A 21,504-nucleotide genomic window follows, 5' to 3' on the forward strand; every position below is an offset into this window, starting at 1 on the left:
TTTTCACTTCATCATTTATCTTTATAGGTGTTTGCAAAACAGCTTATACAGATCTATCTCACTCTTTTTTGTCTGAGTTTTATGGTTTTATTGACACAAATACAACGTGCACATGAGCTGTGTACTCATTTTCTTCACTGCACAACCTGGCACAAGGATTGTTGACTCTGGTGGCCAGCTGGGCTGCTCTCTCCACAATGGGTTTACAGTTCTTGGAGGAGACATTGTGAGCAGTCTCAGTAGAGTATGATTTGTTGCACAGCAGCACTTCAAGCTCCTCGATGTTGTGAACTAGGAACTTCCAGAAGCCACTGGGCAGCATGTGCTTTTTCTTCTTGCTCCCATCAAGATCTGGCCCTTGAATCTTCTGAGCACCCTACTGTCAATACCTCTGGGTTTCTGCCAGTTACACTTAATTTTGACATACTGGCCTGACTGGTGCTAGATGAACTTCTTGGTCCTCTTTTTGACAATCTTGGGCTTCATGAGGGTGGCCATGATGCCAAGTAGGAGACAGCCGCCACCTCCGCAGGCAGTGCCAAGGAAGAGCTATCTCATTCTTTTTAACAACATCAAGATTTCAGAAATAGGAGAGCACATCCATAAAACTTGTAGTATTTATATTTTGAAAGAGCCTCAGTCTCATGCGGAAAAAACTCCCACAAGAAACTTAGAACAAAACTTTATATTAACCATTTAGATAAAATATCTAATGTTTATAAGAACAGATATTTGTGATTTTTATATATTTTGACAATGGACTTCAGTATTGTAATGGAAAAATGAACTTTCAGGACCAGATCTCCAATTTATAACACCAGGTCCATAGGATATAAATGTTGGACTAAATGAGGGTTCAATTGACTTTTTTAAAATTGTGGTATCATTGGTTTATAACATTATACAAGTTTCATGTGTACAATGTTGTATTTCTACATCTCTATACACTACAGCATGCACACCACCAAAAACTTAGTTTCCATCCATTATGATACAGTTGACCCCCTTAGCCCATTTCACTCTCCCCCTACTCCCTTCCCTCTGGTAATCACTATTCTGTTCTCTGTATCTATGTGCTTGATTTTGTTTGGTTGGATCTGTTCATTTATTCAATTTAACTAATTTAATATTCCACATATGAGTGAAATCTATAGAATAGTTATCTACTTTACTTCTTTTATTTGTTTTTGTTTTATATTTTAAAATGATTATATTGGTAGGTTTAAGAAAAATAGTAAATATTCATGAAATCTACTTCAAGAGAAATCTTGATAACATCATTATCTTACAGTTACATATCAAATTATATCACACTTGTTTAAGGAGTGTCTCTGATTAAGTAATAAAAAGGACTAACTGCTTGAAGTACAAATCAGTACAAAGATCCCCAATTGATGTAACCACCCTATATTCTAATTATCAAAATAATATCTAGCTGATAACATAAAAATATTTTCATAAATACAGTGAGAAGAAGCTCCATAACCTTGGCTTCATGTTTCCATTTGGAGGATTTTCCATTAAAGTAACATTCTTAACCTCTCTCCCTACCCCTCATTCACTCCTCCCCAAAGGCACTGCCATCCACCCAATAGTTCAAACTCCAAATTAGGAGTCATTTTGATTTCTTCCATCTAATGTATCAGCAATTTCGATAGCTCCTACTATCACATTATACGTGAATCAGTCCAGCTTCTTGCCATCTGCTTTCTAGCTGAGGTCATGCTCATTTCTCACCAGGATTACTGCGATAATCTTCTAATGGTTACCCTGTGTTTACTCCTGTCCCTATAATACATTTATCCCTGACCTGTAAGGTCCTATATGACCTGGCCCTGGCTGTGCCTCTGACCTTGCTGCCTACCTTTCTCTCCCTCCCCCATTATGTTCCAGTCACACTAGCCTTTCTGGCCTCCTTAGAGCTTTTGCACTGCCATTCCCTCATTCTGGAGTACTTTTCCAGATTCTTGTAAGACTGGCTCCATGTCATTCAGTTCCAGTGTTACCACCTAAAAGAGGCCTTTTCTGATTACCCACCTAAAGTTACCCCTACTCATGTACTGAATTATTCTGATAATTTTTTTGTTTATTGTCTGTAGCTCAATGTTTGCAACATGATAGCAAGCACCTTATCTGTCTTTTTCAGAGTCTAGAAATGAGCATGGCACATAAGCAGGTACCCAATACATATTTACTGAATAATGAAACGAATAAATGTTCATTTATTAAAAAAAGCCCTCACTAAAACACAGGGAAAATAGGATTACTAACATGAAAAATTATGAGTGATCATGAAAGTCAGTAGTAAATGATTTTACAATTAGAGGATATTATGGTTTAATCTTAAAGGCAAGCAGAGGATTCCTAAATATTTAAACCAAGATATGATCAGTTTATTTTTCAGTTTTACCTGGAGTATCCATGTAATCATGTCCTTCTGGCCTTCTAATTGGGGAATTCCCTTGAGTTTTTCTAAAAGCATTTGTATATTCTGAGCATTCATGGCTGAACTTCCCAATCCTTTTTTAAAACACAAAAATTATATATCATGAACATATATCTTCATAATTATGTATAAATTATAATTTATAGTTAATGTTATTCACATTGATAACCAAAGTTTGCAGTCAATCCCTTAACTACATTAATTTTTCAATGGAAGAATCCACAATTACATGAAGTATTAAGTACTAAATTAAAGAACTTGAAAAACCAGAATTACTTTAGGTCTCTCTTGTACATGTTCCACTGGGGCTGCTAAGTGAAAACTACCCTTAATGATATATCTTTTGCCTTCCCTCTACTTGGCTCACTGTCTAAAAGTACTTACTGAGAACCAAAGCTCCCAAAAATATGGAAGTGGGAGCTGTCATATCCATAAACTGAATAGGTTTATGATGTAGTCAAGAATCTAAAAAATAGTGTTTAAATAGAAAATGAGATGCTTTTGTCTTATTGATCTTATAAATCAATGTTCCTAGAATGTGCTCTGAAAAAACTGTCTTAATCACGTAGCGTTTAATAAAAATCTAATCTAAACCTATCCTGCTCTTCCACATTGAAAATGGTGCAAAACAAACACATTATCATCCACTCAGACTTCCGCAATCATTTTAAATTCAGGAACATTAATATCTTCCATAGATGGGTAGCATAAACATTATGGTTGAGATAGCAGCAAATATTTGATAATACTGAGACAAGGAATGAAAGTAAGAAACCATCAATGTATGCAGCGCCCCCAAAAGGGGGGTGAGATCATGCAGTAAAAGAACTGTCGTGGGGATTAAAAAACATACCTGCATTATTGAAAATGTTAAAAACTAAAAATGCTACGAAAAGACTTAAAACAATTTCAGAGTTTTCCGTCTTAAGGACTAACAGATTAAAATTCTATCAGAGCTAAACTTTCTGTTACAAATTGGCAAATAGCTGAAACTGTGTTGAAAATGATACTAAAACATACTTGAGGCCTTATGGTAAAAGTCAAATGTCACTTCTTCTTCGGGAGATTTTTGAAGCTGTTGCTTTTCTTCTAGTAAGCCCAATGCCAGAATATGAAATGCCTGAAAAAGGAAAGTAGGACAAGATCCTTAAAACTGTGCTTCTTCAGGTAAATACATTTTAAATGGAGGTATAAAAATAAGCAATCTGATAGGTAAAAATGTGCAAAGGGGGGGCTTCCCTGGTGGCGCAGTGGTTGAGAGTCCGCCTGCCGATGCAGGGGACACGGGTTCATGCCCCGCTCTGGGAAGATCCCACATGCCGCAGAGCGGCTGGGCCCGTGAGCCATGGCTGCTGAGCCTGTGCGTCCGGAGCCTGTACTCCGCAATGGGAGAGGCCACAGCAGTTGAGAGGCCCGCGTACCGCAAAAAAAAAAAAAAAAAAAAAAAAAAAAAAAAAAAAAAGTGCAAAGGTTATGAACAAGCAGTTCACAGAAAAAGAAATATACACATATGAAAAATGTTCAACCTTGGGAGTTGCCTGGTAGCCTAGTGGTTAGGATTCTGGGCTTCCACTGCCGTGGCCTGGGTTCAATCCCTGGTCGGGGAAGTTCCTGCAAGCCACATGGCGCAGCCAAAAAAAAAGCGTTCAAGCTCACTTAAAATTAAAGAAATGTGAGTGAAACAAGATCATCTATTTTTCACCTATTAAAATGGCAAAAATTTTAGAGCTTAGTCAAATACAGAGCTGGCAAAGGTGTTAGGAAGCAGGCACTCTTCACCACACTGGTAATGGGAAAGTAAATCAGTATAACATTTTTGGAGGCCAATTAGACAATATCTATCAAAAATGTAAAGGTACAGACCTAGTGCTAGGAATTAGTGTAACAGTCACTCACTTAAGTGTACAAAGGTATTTGTACAACAATGTTCATTTTAGTGTTCTTTGTTATACAAAGAACTAAAAACAACCTAAATGTCTATTAACAGGAGATAGTTAAATGCATCATAGATGTCCATATAATGGAATATGCAGCTATAAGCATGAGGTAGGCCTATATGCACTAATGTGGAATGACTTTCAGAAGATACAAACCTTTAGGCAGGGCGATGGGAGGCAGGGAGAGAAATTTTAACTTTTGATTTCAAATATATCTCTATGGGTTGAAATTTTTACTGCATTTATTTACTGCTGTTGTAAAAAAAAAAGTGAGATACACATAGAGTATGATAGCATTTAGAGCCTCCAGACCAATAACAGCCAAGGAAATTTAGTTAGGCAGGTGATAAATAAATATCCAATTACAGCTACCAAAGGTGACATTATTAAGTAACTTATCCATAACAGTATGAAGAAAAAAATAGCTGCTTCCATTTAATGAGCTAATTCTCATAACAACTCTATGAAATAATTATATTTAAACCCATTTTAGCAATGGGGAAATTACTCTTTGCTCCTTAAATGGCAAGTGCGGTAACCCAAGTGGGATAAATTCAAGCCTAGACCTGTCTTCAAATCTTTATTATACTGTCTCCTGATAATACAATGTGAAATAAAAATATAGAAAACTATGATACAATAATGACATGCCAATTTATTATTAGCAGGAACAGCCCTTTTTTAAATTTTTGTTTTTTTTTTAATGTAAATGATTCCCAAGAGTAAGGATCCTAAAAACTTGAGAATGCGTCACAAGGAAATCTGTGCCACATCTAAGCTGTTTTCAATGACCCTTAGGTCTCAGGTGCTCTAGTTGTGGTTCTGACTGAAGCCAGAAAGTTAAGACTACTGATCTTCTCCAGACCCCCAAGAACTCTATGAAGTAGAGAAAGTATTTGAAATAGAGAAAATATTTTCGGTATACACACCATTTGGAGCATCCCTTCAGTCCACAAGTTAGAATCTGGGTCTACTGCCTGCTCAAATATGGTCCTGAGAATGTACATCATGATATCACAATTGAGAAGGTTAACTGCTTTGCTGAAAGCAGGGCAGAATTCAGGAGGAGGAGGTGGTGGTAATGCTAAAGTGGGTAGGAGATCAATGTCAGAAGAGACAAACGGGTACAATTTTATTTGGGTTATCCTTCATGCTAAATTGCAAATGTCAGAATCATATATTACACGCAAAACAACACATGATCTTTGTTACCTTTAAAGCACTGAAAACATCAATGTCAAGGGAAATATAAGTCACTATGTAAGTCACCCAAAATAAACTCTACTTGTTATAAATTTAAAATTCTATCACCACTGATGTAGGCTATATCTTAATATGTGAGCAAGAAACAAAGGGTTCTTTGCACTTCCATTAGTTGCCCACTCTCAAAAAACAACAAAAACAAAACACTATATGCTTTGCTGATACAAAATCACAGCATATAGTCAAAATGAGTCAATTCAGTATCTCATTTTTTACCTTCATCTTTGTTTTCCTGTTTTCTCCTTTTCTTCTGCATATGTTCAGCCTATATATATTAAAAAAAAGTCTATCTTAAAATATACCACTTGACAAGCATGAAACAAATGGGGTACTTTGAAGCAGGCAGGAAAGATTCACAAACCTACCAAAATACTTTATATATTGAAATATGTATTCAAATGCTACCTTATTCCAGAAACAAAATGGTTGTCCTAGGGAAAGCCACTGCAAAATAGATAGGTAATAATCCTCATCACTAATTTAGTCCCCATTCTTTCAGTCAACAGTATTTACCTAGTGTCTATTATATACAGGGCATTGTACGACAAACTGGAAATTATTCATTTTATAAGGACAAAGCCAGACATTACCTTAACTAAGTGATCTAACTTAACATCAACCCTTAATGGGACAAACAGACATTACATGTGCCTACTGATGTGATGCAATATATCACTTATGTAGTATTCTTGCCCTAAGATGTTTAACTTGAATCTACTCACAAGAATACAATCAGACATATCCAGAACATAGGATATTCTAAAAGACAACTAGCCTATACTCTACAGAAATGTCAATGTTATGAAAGACAAAAAAAGGCAAAAAGATTATTCCAAATTAAAGGAGACTATAGCAACATGACACCAAATGAAGTGCATGATCCTTGACTGAATCCTCCTACCCCTAACACAACTATAAAGAAAAGTTTTGGTATAATCAGGAAAATCTGAATACTTCCTACGAACTAGATAACATTATTGATTCAATTTTAATTTCTTGGGTAAGATAATGAGCTCTAATAATGAAAACCAGTATGAAATTACAGAAAAAACAGGCAATTTTCTATGGAGTTGGAAAGCATAAAGCATTTTAGGTTTATTTACTGAAGAGGATAACTTTTCCTACCTTGCTATGCTGTGTTTTGGAGTAATGATAAAAGTACATATTGAAGTCTTTCAATGATTCATCTTTCAGCTCATAAACTCCATGGCCTGATACACCTGGTTTCCTAAAAAGATAGAAAATATAGAGGTGAACTGCAGTGCTCTTGAAGTATAGAGTAAGACAAAATAAGAACCTAAAAATTAATCTAAAAGTCAAAATCAAGAGAAGAAAACAACCTTATCTCATTCAACTTGCTTAAACTGAAATGACAAATTTCATTTCAAGAGTAAAACTAAAAACCTACACTGTAAGCTCAAAGTCCTGGTAACAGCTAAGCTGTGTTTCATAATTATGAAATTTAAACAAATCTGAAGAAGTTTATTTTATACTATGTAGATCTGACCCCATACCCTACCTAAATCCCTAAGGCTTCAGAAGCTAAAAACAAAGCCTGTTCAAGATTTCCTGTTCAACTACAGCTTGCATTGTCTAAGGCCAAATATAAAATGGTAGTAAGATATCATATCTGTAGAAAATTGAATTGTAAATGAAAATATAGTGGTGAATCCTCTACAGAGAACTATAAGGAAAAGCATTAAGGCCAAAAGGAGCACACCATATTTGTTCTGCACATTAAACAGCTTTTGGTTTCTATCAAAGTAAGTGAAATATTTTATTGAACAATATTAGAGCATGAAAAGCTACATTCCATTTTTAAGGTTATTTGAAACTAGCAATTTATCTATAAATACATTACTATAACAGTAGAAATTCATTACCAGTATCAATTTTTAATTTCAAGAATTAATCCACTTAAAACCTTATTTCCATTTTTCTGTATCTCAAAGAATCAAAGGCTTGCAAAATAATGTTTTAATCCTAGCAAAGTCTAAAATTAGAATATAAAAATTTAATAGAATAAATGAAGTCATGGCTTAGAATTGATGGGAAAGAGACTATCGAAAGGTTTCTTTGCTTACTTAAGTCACCTAATATCACAAATGGACATTTCTCATTCACTTGACAAAAATACTCATTTCTTCATCATACAGCTACTAAGTGCCTACAGTGTGCCCCTTGTTCTCACCCATTCTGTCTGTACTTTGTTTTTGTCCTTGGGAGTTCAGGAAAGAACTTCAGAGCTTCTACAAAGTATCCTAAATACAAGAACAAAGATTGGTCTAACTTTCAGAATAAGCATAAATATTAAGTACTTACTTAAATGTGGCCACTTTGTTTATGACATTCTCTAAGCCAGTTTCATTATTTTCCTGTTGAAACAATATTTTTGTCATTTTTACCTTCATGTAATGACTTTATCTTCTCTTACTGTGAACTGAAATACACTTTCAATAGCATTCTTGAGTGTTTTATAAACAATAAAAAAAGATCAATTTCCAATATTTAAAAATTAGGTCTAAGACCAATTAGCTTTGTTTTGAGGGACCAATTTCTTAACAGAGGTAAGATGTATGTATAAACTGCTTAAGGAAGAAATTTAATCTAAGTTTGCCCTCATATATATATATACACATACAACCAGTAATTCAAAGAAATTATTTTCTTTGTCTAGTATGTTCATCACCTACATCATTTAAGCACATGCCCATGCTGTACTAATCCCTAAAACCAAGGTAACAAAATAAATAGGATCTACGGTAAAACACATATGTAGATGTCCAAATATATTCTGGCTTTTGCAATTATAATAATTTTATTTTTTTCTGACTGGCCTGAATTTTTCCTTGAATTCGTAATTTTTTTGTTGTTTCTTTTTGGCCATGCCGTGCATCATGTGGGATCTTAGTTCCCCGACCAGGGATCGAACCCACGCCCCTGCAGAGGAAGCACGGAGTCCTAACCACTGGACCACCAGGGAAGTCCCAACAAGGAATTTTTTTTTTATGAAGTCATTTAAAATCAGGATAAGGACCTAGTCAATATACTAAAGCAAATTCATAGATTCCTATAGTGTTGCAAAAATTAAATTTAGCCTCCTTTAAAAATGTACTTGAGGGCTTCCCTGGTGGCGCAGTGGTTGAGAGTCCGCCTGCCGATGCAGGGGACACGGGTTCGTGCCCCGGTCCAGGAGGATCCCACATGCCGCGGAGCGGCTGGGCCTGTGAGCCGTGGCCGCTGGGCCTGCGCGTCCGGAGCCTGTGCTCCGCAACGGGAGAGGCCACAGCAGTGAGAGGCCCGCGTAACGCCAAAAAAAAAAAAAAAAAAAAAAAAATGTACTTGAGATAAGCAGTGAAAAATTAGGGCAGACACTAAAGCTTTTTTTTTTGCAAAATACGGTATGTATATCATTATTGGTATGTGAAATTATTTTAGGTGGCACACAGTTATATATTTTTAAATTTTTGAATATTCATTTATCTTAACATATATTAGGAAAAAATTAATCTAGAATGTCAAACCTACTATTTCATTGTAATATTGCTTAGAAAGATGCTAAGGAAAAATGTAAGTTGATTTTAAAATGTATTAATAAGGGACTTCCCTGGTGGCACAGTGGTTAAGAATCTGCCTGTCAATGCAGGGGACATGGGTTTGATCCCTGGTCCAGGAAGATCCCCCATGCTGTGGAGCCACTAAGCCCGTGCATCACAGCTACTAAGCCTGTGAGCCACAACTACTGAGCCTGCACGCCACAACTACTGAAGCCCGTGTGCCTAGAGCCTGTGCTCCGCAACAAGAGAAGCCACCACAATGAGAAGGCTGCCCACTGCAACGAAGAGTAGCCCCCACTAGCTGCAACTAGAGAAAGCCCATGCACAGCAACAAAGACACAACACAGCCAAAAATAATAACAAATAAATAAATAAATAAATAAACTGTATTAATAATTATAAAATTGGTAGATAGATGTGCAAATATTATGAAGGTGATATGCCAAATGGTTAAAGTTTGAGAATCAGTTAACAATGAAATTGGAAAAAGATACAGGTATGTTGGAAGAAAAATGACCAACAGTCAAAGCTTACCTCCATTCTACTTCTCTGGAAAGCCTTGATAGTACAGGTAAATCTAATCTCTTTTAAGAATCATTGTTCTAATTCAAAATTAAATCTCGGAGTGAAAAATATGACTCATAATCTTTAGGATTACTGCTTCAATATCAGCAATACTGAACATAAATATCACCTGTGTCGGCCATGAGAATGCACCCTGCAGACCTCCAGCTAGAGAACAGAGATACTAATGCAGGCTCACTCTGGGAGACATGGGAGGGCCACAAGCCTTGATTAGACTACCCAGCAGTCTAGGACAGTCCTACCTAATGTTCCTTCCCTCTTTCCTTCACCTGGAGTCAGATTTGCACCACAGTGTGATGGCTCCCCCAGCCTTTCCCAGCTTCCTCACCATTTCTCTCATAGTCATTGTTCCTAATTAAATCTTAAATCTTTTGTCTTGACATCTGCTTCTCAGAAGACCCAGACTAACACACCACCCAAATAGTCTCAGCATTTCAGGAAGTCCCCTTTTCCTCTGGAGAAAATTTACGTTAAAGTAAAACAAAAAACCAAAGAGTTTCCTGCTCTAAAATGTTTTCTAAACAGCCAGAATGTCTCTAAAATGTTTTCTAATGCCCAAAAGCCCAGAATTAAAGTTTATACCCCAAAAAAATTAATGGTGAGAGTTTTATATCTGAAAATGTCCTAAACAGATTTTCCTAAAACTTCGAGTGGCTTCCAATTAAAGAAAAAGAAAAAACTATCCCATCTTGAGGTGAATGGAGTAAAAAACAAAACTGGACTTACATTCTCAGGTAAATTTTTGGCAATGGCACTGTGTGGCATGGGTTCAATACAAAGCAAGTGAATAATTTCTCTCATTGTGACCTCTTCTTTGGTCACATTTCCCACTCCAGGTACATAACGCTCTCCTAATACAAAAATGAAAAGAAAAAGTAAAACAATTAATTGCTTTCCATTTAAATCTCTTCCCATCAAGAACACTGCATTAAATCAAATCTATGAGATAGTGACCAAAAATTATTTGAACATGTTCCTAAATCTGAACAAGAGTCTCTTTGCTAAAAGAGGAAGAAAAATGAAGAGATCTGAAGAACACAGGCCTTCTCTTAACTTAAACACACACACACATATACATACACATACTCACATATCATAAACAAGGCCCCTCAATTAAATTAGCATGTGTCTCTAACCCAGAAAACAAGGAAGATAGCATTGAATAAGTAGTGGCCATCATGGAACAATAGCTTTTCTTTCAAGATTTCCTCAATGTTGTCTCTACTTGTTATTTAAGAAAGAACAAAGTGAAAACTAAAAAAACAAAATACTTAAAAATATCTCTATGGGTTAAATGACAAAATAGTAATATGTATCAGGAATGGATGGTGTTGCTAACATGCCCACATGATCAGGTTTCCATTTTTCATCTCGATAAACTGCCAAATGGGGAGAGAAAATAGCTAAATTAACTATGGGAACTTCACTGGTGTCAACAGCATCTAATCCCCAATGCTTCAAGAAGGCTTAAAGTATTCGACCTTATGTCACCACTGATTTTCAATACTACAACATGAGTACAAAGTCCTGTGATATCTATAAGAGGGTTATTACGAAGACAGGAATTTTTTGCCTAAAAGATTTGATGAATTCTACAAATTAGCCAAAGAATGACATTTTGTTAATTTAATTCACTTCCAACAGACTCACTCCTCTTCAAACCCTCTAATTTTCTATTTTTTTCCACCAAAACAGTACCCTCTATAAGTTTCGTGCTAGAAAGAACCTTAGAGATCATGTAGATTACTTTCACATTTTACAAATCAAGAATTTGAGACCCTAAAAATGTAAATGGCACGCTCTTGATATTTTATAGTGAGGTCAACTCTAGATCTTCTGATTCCTAACCCAAATCTTTTGCTACTCCTTAATGTTTTCTCCATAATATAATCAGAGATTTTACACACACACACAAACACACACACTTTTAAAAATGATGACTCCTAAAGGTAATAAACTTATACTCAGGAATGTAGCAAGTATTAACTAAAAATCAAATCACATAGAAGGAAATACCCAATGAATTTGGGTAAACAAAATAACAGCAAAATAATAGCAATAATAAAATAGTAAAATATAAAACAGCAAAAATATATTAGCAATTTTAATATATAGTATTAATAAGCAGTATTAGAAATTCTTCATATAGTATTCCAAGAACAAACACAAAAATTCCCCTCAAGTCTTTGTAATTTAATAAAGTATGTCACCAACTTAAAAATCTTTTACACATTTTTAATTTGTCCATTTTATTCAACAGTTTCCTATGGAATACTCTGGAGTTATTCCAGAAGAGTTAGTGCCTGGAAGATTTACATCTCACTTAGCAATGACGGTTACCACACTTCCTGCTGAGACAAGCAGCTAGCCCAGCAACTAGCTCCCTGATAAATAAATAAAATGAACCCAGGTTTTCAGATTTAGCTAATGGCTAGAATCCTCACTAGAAAATATTAATACAAAGCAGCGTCTCCTGCAGTAAAGTAAGAAACAAGAACTAGAATGAGAAGTCAAAAACTTTACTTAGCTGGTAAGATCAACAGAGACTATAATATAGAATATTCAAAAGTAGAAGTATGGCCAATATTTGCACAAAGTAACAGAATGACTTGATGAAAATATATCTTACTTAGACGAATGTTAACATTGAAATTTCATATATATATATATATATACACACACACACATAAAATTTTTAGCACTCGACATAGTTATTTTACATCTACTTTTCTAACTAGAATAATTATATCCCAGATCTCTACAAACAAGTCCAAACAATTACAAATCAGGTATTGAAAAATGAAGATGTAATAGCTGTGCTTTTTAAAAGGTGAGTTTCTAAACATATCAATCACATTAGTCACATTAATCTCTAATATTCTCTGCTGTATTTGGGAGAAGAACAAAATAACTTACAGTTCTTATTAATGTTCTCTCTAAAAAGTAACTCATGTTCTATTTCAAAACATGTTTTAATCTTACCCACAATATAGATGAGGACTTGAAGCATTTCTTCTATTAAGGTATTATATTGTTTAATCAAATCCTATAGAATTGTAAAAGAAAAAATTAGTTACTTAAGAACCAAAAACCTCCATAAATCATACATTTTTTCTGGATCAGATAGTCCATCTGATCCAGTATTTTCTTTCGGACCACAGCAACAGAGAATTATGAGGTGAATAATTCCCTTTTTTGACATCAAATTCAACAAGGTTCACAATACTTGGCACGTAGTAAGAACTCAATAACAATTGTTAACTATTATTATTGTTTTTATTATCATTATTTCCCATCTAGCCTTCAGTCAACAAAAGAATTTTAATCTTTAACTTTTCCTCTACTATTGGCTTCCTTCTTATCTGGGTTGGTGAGACAGTGTCTTCAAATAGGTAACTAACAGTTATGGTGAGAGTTCCCTTCCCTATCACACCTGTTATTTAAATACTACAGTAAATTAGATATTCATTTTCACTGTGTATAAAAACATGACAAAAATTAGCTTTGTATTTTATAGACTATCCTTTGGTCCGTTGCAAGTGACTTCTAATTTGAAGAATAAAATAATGTAATTCATTGGGTTTCCCTGGTGGCACAGTGGTTGAGAGTCTGCCTGCCGATGCAGGGGACACAGGTTCGTGCCCCGGTCCGGGAAGATCCCACATGCCACGAAGCGGCTAGGCCCGTGAGCCATGGCCGCTGAGCCTGCACATCCGGAGCCTGTGCTCCGCAACAGGAGAGGCCACAACAGTGAGAGGCCCGCGTACCGCAAAAAACAAAAAACAAAAAATAATAATGTAATTCATAAATTCAAAGTAGTCAAAGGTTACTTTATAAACTGGTATCAAGTATTAAAACACTGAAGACGTGACAAAACTCCAGAGACAAATTATAAACTGTAAAAAATTTACTGATAACAAATACAAGTAAAGAATTAATATCTTTACTAAATAAGGAACTTTTACAAAAAACAGGAAAAGGGTGAAGGACGGGAACAGATAATTCACTACCAAAAAGGAAAAAAAAGGTCAATAATCATGAAAACATGGTCAACCCCACTGATAATTAAAGAACTGCAAATGAAAATTAAACACCATCTTTCATGTATTAGACCACCAAAGATTAAAAATATCAGTACCATTACAGATGTACATACTGCTACAGAGAGCTTAAATTGGAGTTACTTTTCTGAGAGCAATTTGACAATATGTATTCAGAGTCATAAGAAAGAGTATACTGTATTCTTCAGCAAATCCACTTTGAAGAATTTATTGTAACAAAATAATTAGGCAAGTGTTTAAACCTTGAGGTGCAGAGATGTTTATATGAGCAAAAAACTTGAAAAACCTCTTCAGCAATAGGGGACTAAAATATAATGCATTCATATACTTCAATACTACACAGCAATTAAAAATTATAATGTAAAAAAAAGATGAGGTTGTTGCATACTTATTTAGTGACAAGAAAAAACCTATCACAATATTTCATTAAGCACAGGAAGCATATTACAAAAATAGTACATATAAAAGATTCAATTTTTCCTTTAAAAACAAATAAGACACCAAAACTTTAAAAGTGATCATTTCTAGGAGGCAGAGTTTCATGTGATTTTTCTTCTCCTTTTTGTTAATCTACACACAGTCATCACTCAGTATCTGCAGGGGATTGGTTCCAGGACCCCTGCAGATACCAAAATCCACAGATGCTCAAGTCCCTTATATAAAATGGCTAGTACAGTTGGGATTCTGTATCCATGGATATGGAGGGCCAACTATATTCTAATTTTTATAGAGTAAAAAGAATATATGTGTGTATATGTATGTTTTACATATGTGCCTGATTCTTGGAGATATGCATAAATAAATAAAAATCTTAAATATGATTAAAATTTTTTAAATAATATTTCCTTTGGAATTAATTTACGTATCAGTTTCTGTCACTTACCTGGTCTTTTATGGATATGGTCTTGTTAAAAGCATCAGCAAGTTCATACCTCTGAAGTACCAGTAATAAGAATTTGTTGGGATCCATTAAAGATGCACCAATCTGTGAAAGAAATCAAGTACCATAGTTCTCATGTATTAAATGGAGAAACATTTTGTCTCTAGTAGGACTATGAGAAAAAATTATAAGGTAAATCTGCAGAAGATAATGCAGTAGTCCCTTCTGCTTCTATGATACTATATTCATTTCAACAGTGAGAAAAATTTAAGTGAAGTTAACAATAGCTATAATATCTTCGCTTATTATAAGAAACCTAGGAAGGAAGGTTAAGACAAATATCAGAAGTAATTTAAATAGGTACCTGAAGCATAATGATATCTTTATCATACATTTCTTCTCTGCACTTAACATCTTGGTAATAAAACACCTATAAAATAAAAAGTAGAACAGAAGCTAAAAGAATCATTTTAGTTCAAACAGAATTCTTAAAATTTTCTCTAAACTAGAAACCCCAAGAACTCCTTTGTGGCAAAAAATAAGCTGTAAATCTACAAATCATTTTAAGGGATTTGTGAGGATGAAGTGAGAAAATACGGCATGAAAATAATTCAGAGTTAAAAATGCTCTATACTAGTTATTACTCTCAACATGCGTAACAAAAGAATTTACTTCCCTTAAGTTTAAAATGCCCACTTCAATAAAAATAAACCAATTTCTACAATCAATCATAACACTATTTTTCTCCCAAGTGGTATCTTTACAAGCCCTGTTTCCCCACCACTTAGGAAAAGCACTTCTTATTTGCTCTACAACAGAGGGAAACAATGCCCTTCCATTAAGACTGGTGGTGGGAAGATTACATGTCCCCAAGTAATCTTCAGAAAAGACATATATTGATGGGATGGTTCCTGGTACTACTGGCTTTCACCTAATCTACCCACTTAACAGTATTAAAGGAGAAATGTCTATATGGCCACTAGAACTTTCATTTCTGAGTTTATATAAGAGAACACAAAACAAATACTCAGAAAAATCCAGGGATACAAAGTAAAACATATAAAAGAAAAAACAAGCAGAAAATGAACACATTCATAGTGTGAACAATAGGCCTGGCCATACCTGGCTAATGAGAGACAGCCCATTTCTTCGCCACATCTCAGCAACAACCTGGGCAACCAATACCAGACAACGCAAAGGATATTCCACTAGTACCTCTACTTGAAAATCCTCCTGAAACAGAGTGAGATCAATTCCATTATTTCCCAGAGGGCTTGGATGTTACGGCACTATACATTGCTCAGTTTTCTCATCTGTAAAACAGAGGGCTTGAACTAGGTGACTCCAAGTCCCCATGATTCAGATTTCAATGTTTTATCATATAGACACAAAATTACTAACTGGGAATTATTCAGGTAGGTTTCAAAATATTCTTTTTCTTCCCACTCAACCAAGAGGTATTTAGAGGGGACTTCCCTGGTGGCACAGTGGTTAAGAATCTGCCTGCCAATGCAGGGGACACGGGTTTGAGCCCCAGTCTGGGAAGATCCCACATGCCATGGAGCAACTAAGCCCATGCGCCTAGAGCCTGTGCTCCGCAACAAGAGAAGCCACCGCAATGAGAAGCCCGCGCACTGCAACGAAGAGTAGCCCCCACTCACCACAACTAGAGAAAGCCCACGTGCAGCAACGAAGACCCAACACAACCAAAAATAAATAAATAAATAAATAAATAAATAAATAAATAAATAAATAAATTTTAAAAACAGGTATTTAGAAATAGAATATAAGCAAATCAACATTTAATAGAGTCACTTACAAAAGGCACAAATTCATGCAGTCTTGAAATAGCACCCAGCCTGCTTAAACGCACATGAAGACCTAAAGGTTAAAAAAAAAGAGAGAAAAATGAGAAAGCAATAAACCCAGCTGATTTGTTTCCTAGTTAACTCATCAAGTTTGAAAACTTGTGAGATTTAAACATACGTTTATTGAGTTTAGAAATGACATCTCAGAATGCAAACATTTGATTTCTAATTTTGAAACAGTTTTACTAACATATTTAAGATCCTACATTGTACAAGGTGTGCTTATAAATTATATAAAAACAATATTCTGCCTCTTAAGAAATTATTCTCCTCTTAACCAAGCATCAAAAGAAATAAAAACTTATAAACAACACAGTCCTACTGTATAGCACAGGGAACTGTATTCAATATCCTGTGATAAACCATAATGGTAAAGAATATGAAAAAGAATGTATATATACATATAGCTGAGTCATTTTACTGTACAGCAGAAATTAAACACAACACTGTAAATCAACTATACTTCAGTAAAATAAAAACAAATAAAAACGAATCTAGGTATTTCTTTTTATAAAAATAGAAGTGACATAAAATCATGTCAATTATACCATATATAAAAATTAACTAAAAATGTATCAAAGATCTGAACACAGGAGCTAAAACTATAAAACTCTTGGATTTGGCCATAATTTCTTGGATCACAGGCAACCAAAGGGAAAATAAATGAGACTACATCAAATTAAAAACTTTTGTGCATCAAAGGACACTATCAACAGAGTGAAAAGGCAACTCACAGAATGGGAGAAAATATCTGCAAACCATGTATCTGATAAGCAGTTAATATCCAGAATATACAAAGAACTCCAATAACTCAACAAGAAAATCTGATTAAAAAATAGACAAGGACTTGAACAGACCTTTCTCCAAAGAAGATATACATAGGGCCAGTAAGCACAGGAAAAGATGCTCAGTATCACTAATCATTAAGGAAATGCAAATCAAAACCACAAGGAGATACCACTTCACACTCATTAGGATGGCTATTTAAAAAACAAAAAGTAACAAGTGTTGATGAGGATGTGAAGTAATTGGAATCCTTGTGCTCTGCTTCTGGGAATGTAAGATGGTGCAGCTGCTATGGAAAACAGTATTGTGGTTCCTCAAAAAATTAAAAAGTAGAATTACCTTATGATCCAGCAATTCCACTTTATGGGTATATACCCCAAGAATTGAAAACAAGCACTCAAGCGCATATTTGGACACCTGTGTTCATGGCAACATTATTCGACAATAGCCAAAAGATGTAAGCAACCCAAGCATCTACTGGAGGATGAACAGATAAACAAAACATGGTATATATATACTATGGAATATTATTCAACCTTAAAAATGAAGGAAATCTGACATATACTACAACATGGATGAACTCTGAGGACATTATGCCAAGTGAAATAATCCAGTTATAAAAGGATATGAGTATGATTTCACTTATATGAGGTACCTAGAGTAGTCATGTCATAGAGACAGAAAATCAGAGACTGTAGGGAGCAGGGAATGAGGAGTTATGTTGAATGGGCACAAATTTCAGATTGGGAAGATGAAAAGAATTCTGGATATGGATGGTGGTGATGGCTGTACAACAATGTGAATGTACTTAATGTCACTGAACTATACAATTAAAAAATGATTAAAATGGTAAATTTTATGTTATGTATATTTTACCACAATTAAAAATATAAATATGTACACTTATACAAAGTTGTTAAAAGAAAAAGAAACTGACATGGTCGATTTACATAGAAATGCAAATCAAAGGATGATTAAAGAAAATCTATGATTTCTTTCTTTTAGTGGTGAAAGGAACAGTGACACAGTGAACACACTGGTGCAATCAGGAAGAGAAGAGGGTGAAAAAACAGCAACAAGATTTTCCTATATTTACATTTGGTTAGGCGATAAGTTACCAAGTTAGTTCTTAAGTGTATAGTATAAGGATCCATTAGTTGACCCAGATAACAAAAAGCCTAGGTAGCACCCTTAGACATTCTGGTCACAGCTTTTTGAAGGATAGTGACAGCTTTTAACTGCAGTATCTGATCTGAGTATGTCTGTCCATACTGAGAACAAAAATAGTACTGATTCTAATATGAATATCTAGAAAACAAAGCTAACAGAAACATGCAAAAACCAAATCAACACTCACCAGCAAGAGTCCTAGAGATTGGCAGATGTATGCTTACAAGATCTTCAGATACTCTGTAGGATTTAGTTTCCAAAGTATGACCACACAATTGTACTACTGTTTTGCTACTAGATTTGAAACTTGTACTGCACCTCATCACGGCTTTATGACATTCTTTATAAGCCACCAATAAGAGTTCCTCCTAAAAGGAAAATAAAAATGCAAATAAACTGACAAGTTATCTACTTTATTACATCATTCAGTAAATATTTACTAAATACAAGCACAAAATTGTTTGATGTGTTACTAGAGCTACATCAACAAGATCTGCAAACCTGTAGGAAATATTATGACAGTCAGACAGACACACATACACACACAATCAAAGTAAAAAATTGTAAGCCACGTAAATGGTATAAATTAATAACCTTAATAGGGCAAAAAAAAAGAATCACAAACAACTGGGAATACTTATTTGCAAAAGTAGCTTTTGAGGGGCTTCCCTGGTGGCACAGTGGTTAAGAATCCACCTGCCAATGCAGGGGACACGGCTTCAAGCCCTCGTGCAGGAAGATCCCACATGCCATGGAGCAACTAAGCCCGTGCGCCACATACTGAGCCTGTGTGCTAGAGCCCGCGAGCCACAACTACTGAGCCCACGTGCCACAACTGCTGAAGCCCACGTGTCTAGAGCCCGTGCTCTGCAACAAGAGAAGCCACTGCAATGAGAAGCCCGCGAATCTGCAATGAAGAGTAGCCACCACTCGCCGGAACTAGAGAAAGCCTGCTTGCAGCAACGAAGACCCAATGCAGCCCAAAATAAATAAATTAATTAATTTTTTTTAAAAGTAGTTTTTGAGTGGGGTTTGAAAGAATATGCAGAATTTAAGTATGGGGGGAAGATGGAGAGATGGTAGCACTGAAAGCAGAGATACAGAATAAACAAAGAGAAATAAGGGGAAGTATTACTCCTGTTCGGGCGGTGGAAAGGAATAAAAACTAGATAAATCAAAGGGTTTATGGACAGAATTAATGAGCAATTAAACTGGAAATATGCCTTGCGTTGCCATGTAAAGTTGAATATACTGATACTGTCTGAAGTGTAATAATGTAGTCAACATATTGCTTCAAGAAGAATTAGTTTAGTGTGTGTCACTGAAGGCGACAGATTGGAGACAGTAGTGTTAGGAGACAAGGAAACCAATAGAAAGTTTACTACTAAGTTAAGTGCAAGGTGATAAGGGACCCAAACTAGAGTGGGGGCAGTCAGGGCAAAAAAGAATAAACCCATAGGAAATAAGTTAGGATTATAAAATAAATTTAGGATAAGGAAGACTCAAATCTGGGTGAGTATGGCAGGGAGATGAGTCAAAGGTCACTTTTTAAGAATATTTCTCACTGATTTTATCTTGAAAAAGGGGAATTCTATAGTTAAATAAATTTCGAGAATATCTCTCTTAGAAATGAGCACATTAATTTTTTTTCTTTAAATAAATAAATTTATTTATTTAGTTAGTTTTTGATGCGTATGTTCTTCGTTGCTGCGTGAGGGCTTTCTCTAGCTGTGGCGAGCGGGGGCTACTCTTCATTGAGGTGCGCAGGCTTCTCATTGTAGTGGCTTATCTTGTTGCAGAGCACGGGCTCTAGGCACGTGGGCTTCAGTAGTTGCAGCACGCAGGCTCAGTAGTTGTGGCACACAGGATTAGTTCTCCATGGCATGTGGGATCTTCCCAGACCAGGGCTTGAACCCGTGTCCCCTGCACTGGCAGGTGGATTCTTAACCACTGCACCACCAGGGAAGTCCTGAGAACACTGATTAATCAAAGGGTTTGAGAAGTTCAGTGGCTTAAAAAATCATGTTTGATTTTGTTCAACCTAGCATTTCCCGATCTTACATGAACATAAAACTTTTTTCCCCCTCAGAAGTCTGTTAACATCTAACACACAGAACACAGTGGCTCTCAGATTTCCTGTACGGATGAACGTATGAATCACAGTGTCACGAACAGAATAAGGGAGTCAAGAAGAAAAAATGCAAGCTGGAAGTAGAATGAAATGATGACAAATCAATTTAATATTCTCTGAGTTTGAAATACAAATGTAAGATCCAAGCAGTCATGTGTAGCACACAAACAGAAGTGATTCTATAGTTTGGGAAAGTTATCTTACGAAGTTTTAATTGGGGTGGTAGAAGTAAAAGATCTGTAAGAAAAAGAAAACATTGGGGAATGTCTTATTTAGTAGGCAGAAGGAAGTGAGGGAAAAAAGGCAATCATTGATTTAAATGGGTAATCAATAAGAGAAATATTAGGATAAGTAGGTTTGTGAAAATCAGGGGAAAGAGTTTCAAAACAATTAAGGTTCTCAAAAGAATACAGTGCTACAGACATTTAAGGAAGATGGGGGACTTAGAAAAGACCTCTGAATTTGCTTACTGAATAGATCCTTTGAAATTTTTTCAAAAAGCAGCTCCTATCAATTGATAAGGGCAGAAGCCTGGCTCTAAAGAAGTTTTAGAAGCTAAAGAGTGGCGACAGCAAATGTAGATGACTTCAGGAGGTTTTGCAGATGTCAACATTAACACCACACACTTTGACCTCGTCTCCAACAATTAAGCATGCCCTTCATAAAGATGAGGGGAGCCAAAAAATATGTGCTGTGGTAGTTGCTGGACAATATTTCCTGTCCTTATTGTTCTATACAGCTGCTGTGCTAGATTAAAGTCTATTGTGTCTGTGAGCGTGACTGCCACTCTGAACCCATGACCAATGGCTGGTGGTGGAGC

The 21,504-nt window shown here is 35.5% G+C and overlaps 1 protein-coding gene and 1 pseudogene across 2 annotated transcripts in view; both read right to left on the reverse strand.

Annotated features, from left to right (window-relative positions):
- The window catches only part of UBR1 (ubiquitin protein ligase E3 component n-recognin 1), a 155,961-nt gene that overhangs the window by 51,143 nt on the left and 83,314 nt on the right, over positions 1–21,504 (reverse strand). For both annotated transcript variants that reach the window (XM_060096705.1, XM_060096704.1), the window contains exons 15-27: positions 18,741–18,921; positions 16,549–16,610; positions 15,852–15,962; positions 15,094–15,159; positions 14,733–14,834; positions 12,771–12,834; positions 10,515–10,639; positions 7,969–8,021; positions 6,772–6,874; positions 5,863–5,911; positions 5,313–5,467; positions 3,467–3,566; positions 2,411–2,520 (exon numbers count right to left, since the gene is read on the reverse strand). In XM_060096705.1, coding sequence (XP_059952688.1) covers positions 2,411–2,520; positions 3,467–3,566; positions 5,313–5,467; positions 5,863–5,911; positions 6,772–6,874; positions 7,969–8,021; positions 10,515–10,639; positions 12,771–12,834; positions 14,733–14,834; positions 15,094–15,159; positions 15,852–15,962; positions 16,549–16,610; positions 18,741–18,921 — 1,281 coding nt within the window. The remainder of the gene's footprint in view (positions 1–2,410; positions 2,521–3,466; positions 3,567–5,312; positions 5,468–5,862; positions 5,912–6,771; positions 6,875–7,968; positions 8,022–10,514; positions 10,640–12,770; positions 12,835–14,732; positions 14,835–15,093; positions 15,160–15,851; positions 15,963–16,548; positions 16,611–18,740; positions 18,922–21,504) is intronic.
- On the reverse strand, positions 80–1,985 carry LOC132489188 (large ribosomal subunit protein eL32-like; annotated as a pseudogene).

This window comes from Mesoplodon densirostris, chromosome 4, assembly GCF_025265405.1.
Source record: "Mesoplodon densirostris isolate mMesDen1 chromosome 4, mMesDen1 primary haplotype, whole genome shotgun sequence".
NCBI classification, from domain to species: Eukaryota; Metazoa; Chordata; class Mammalia; order Artiodactyla; family Ziphiidae; genus Mesoplodon; species Mesoplodon densirostris.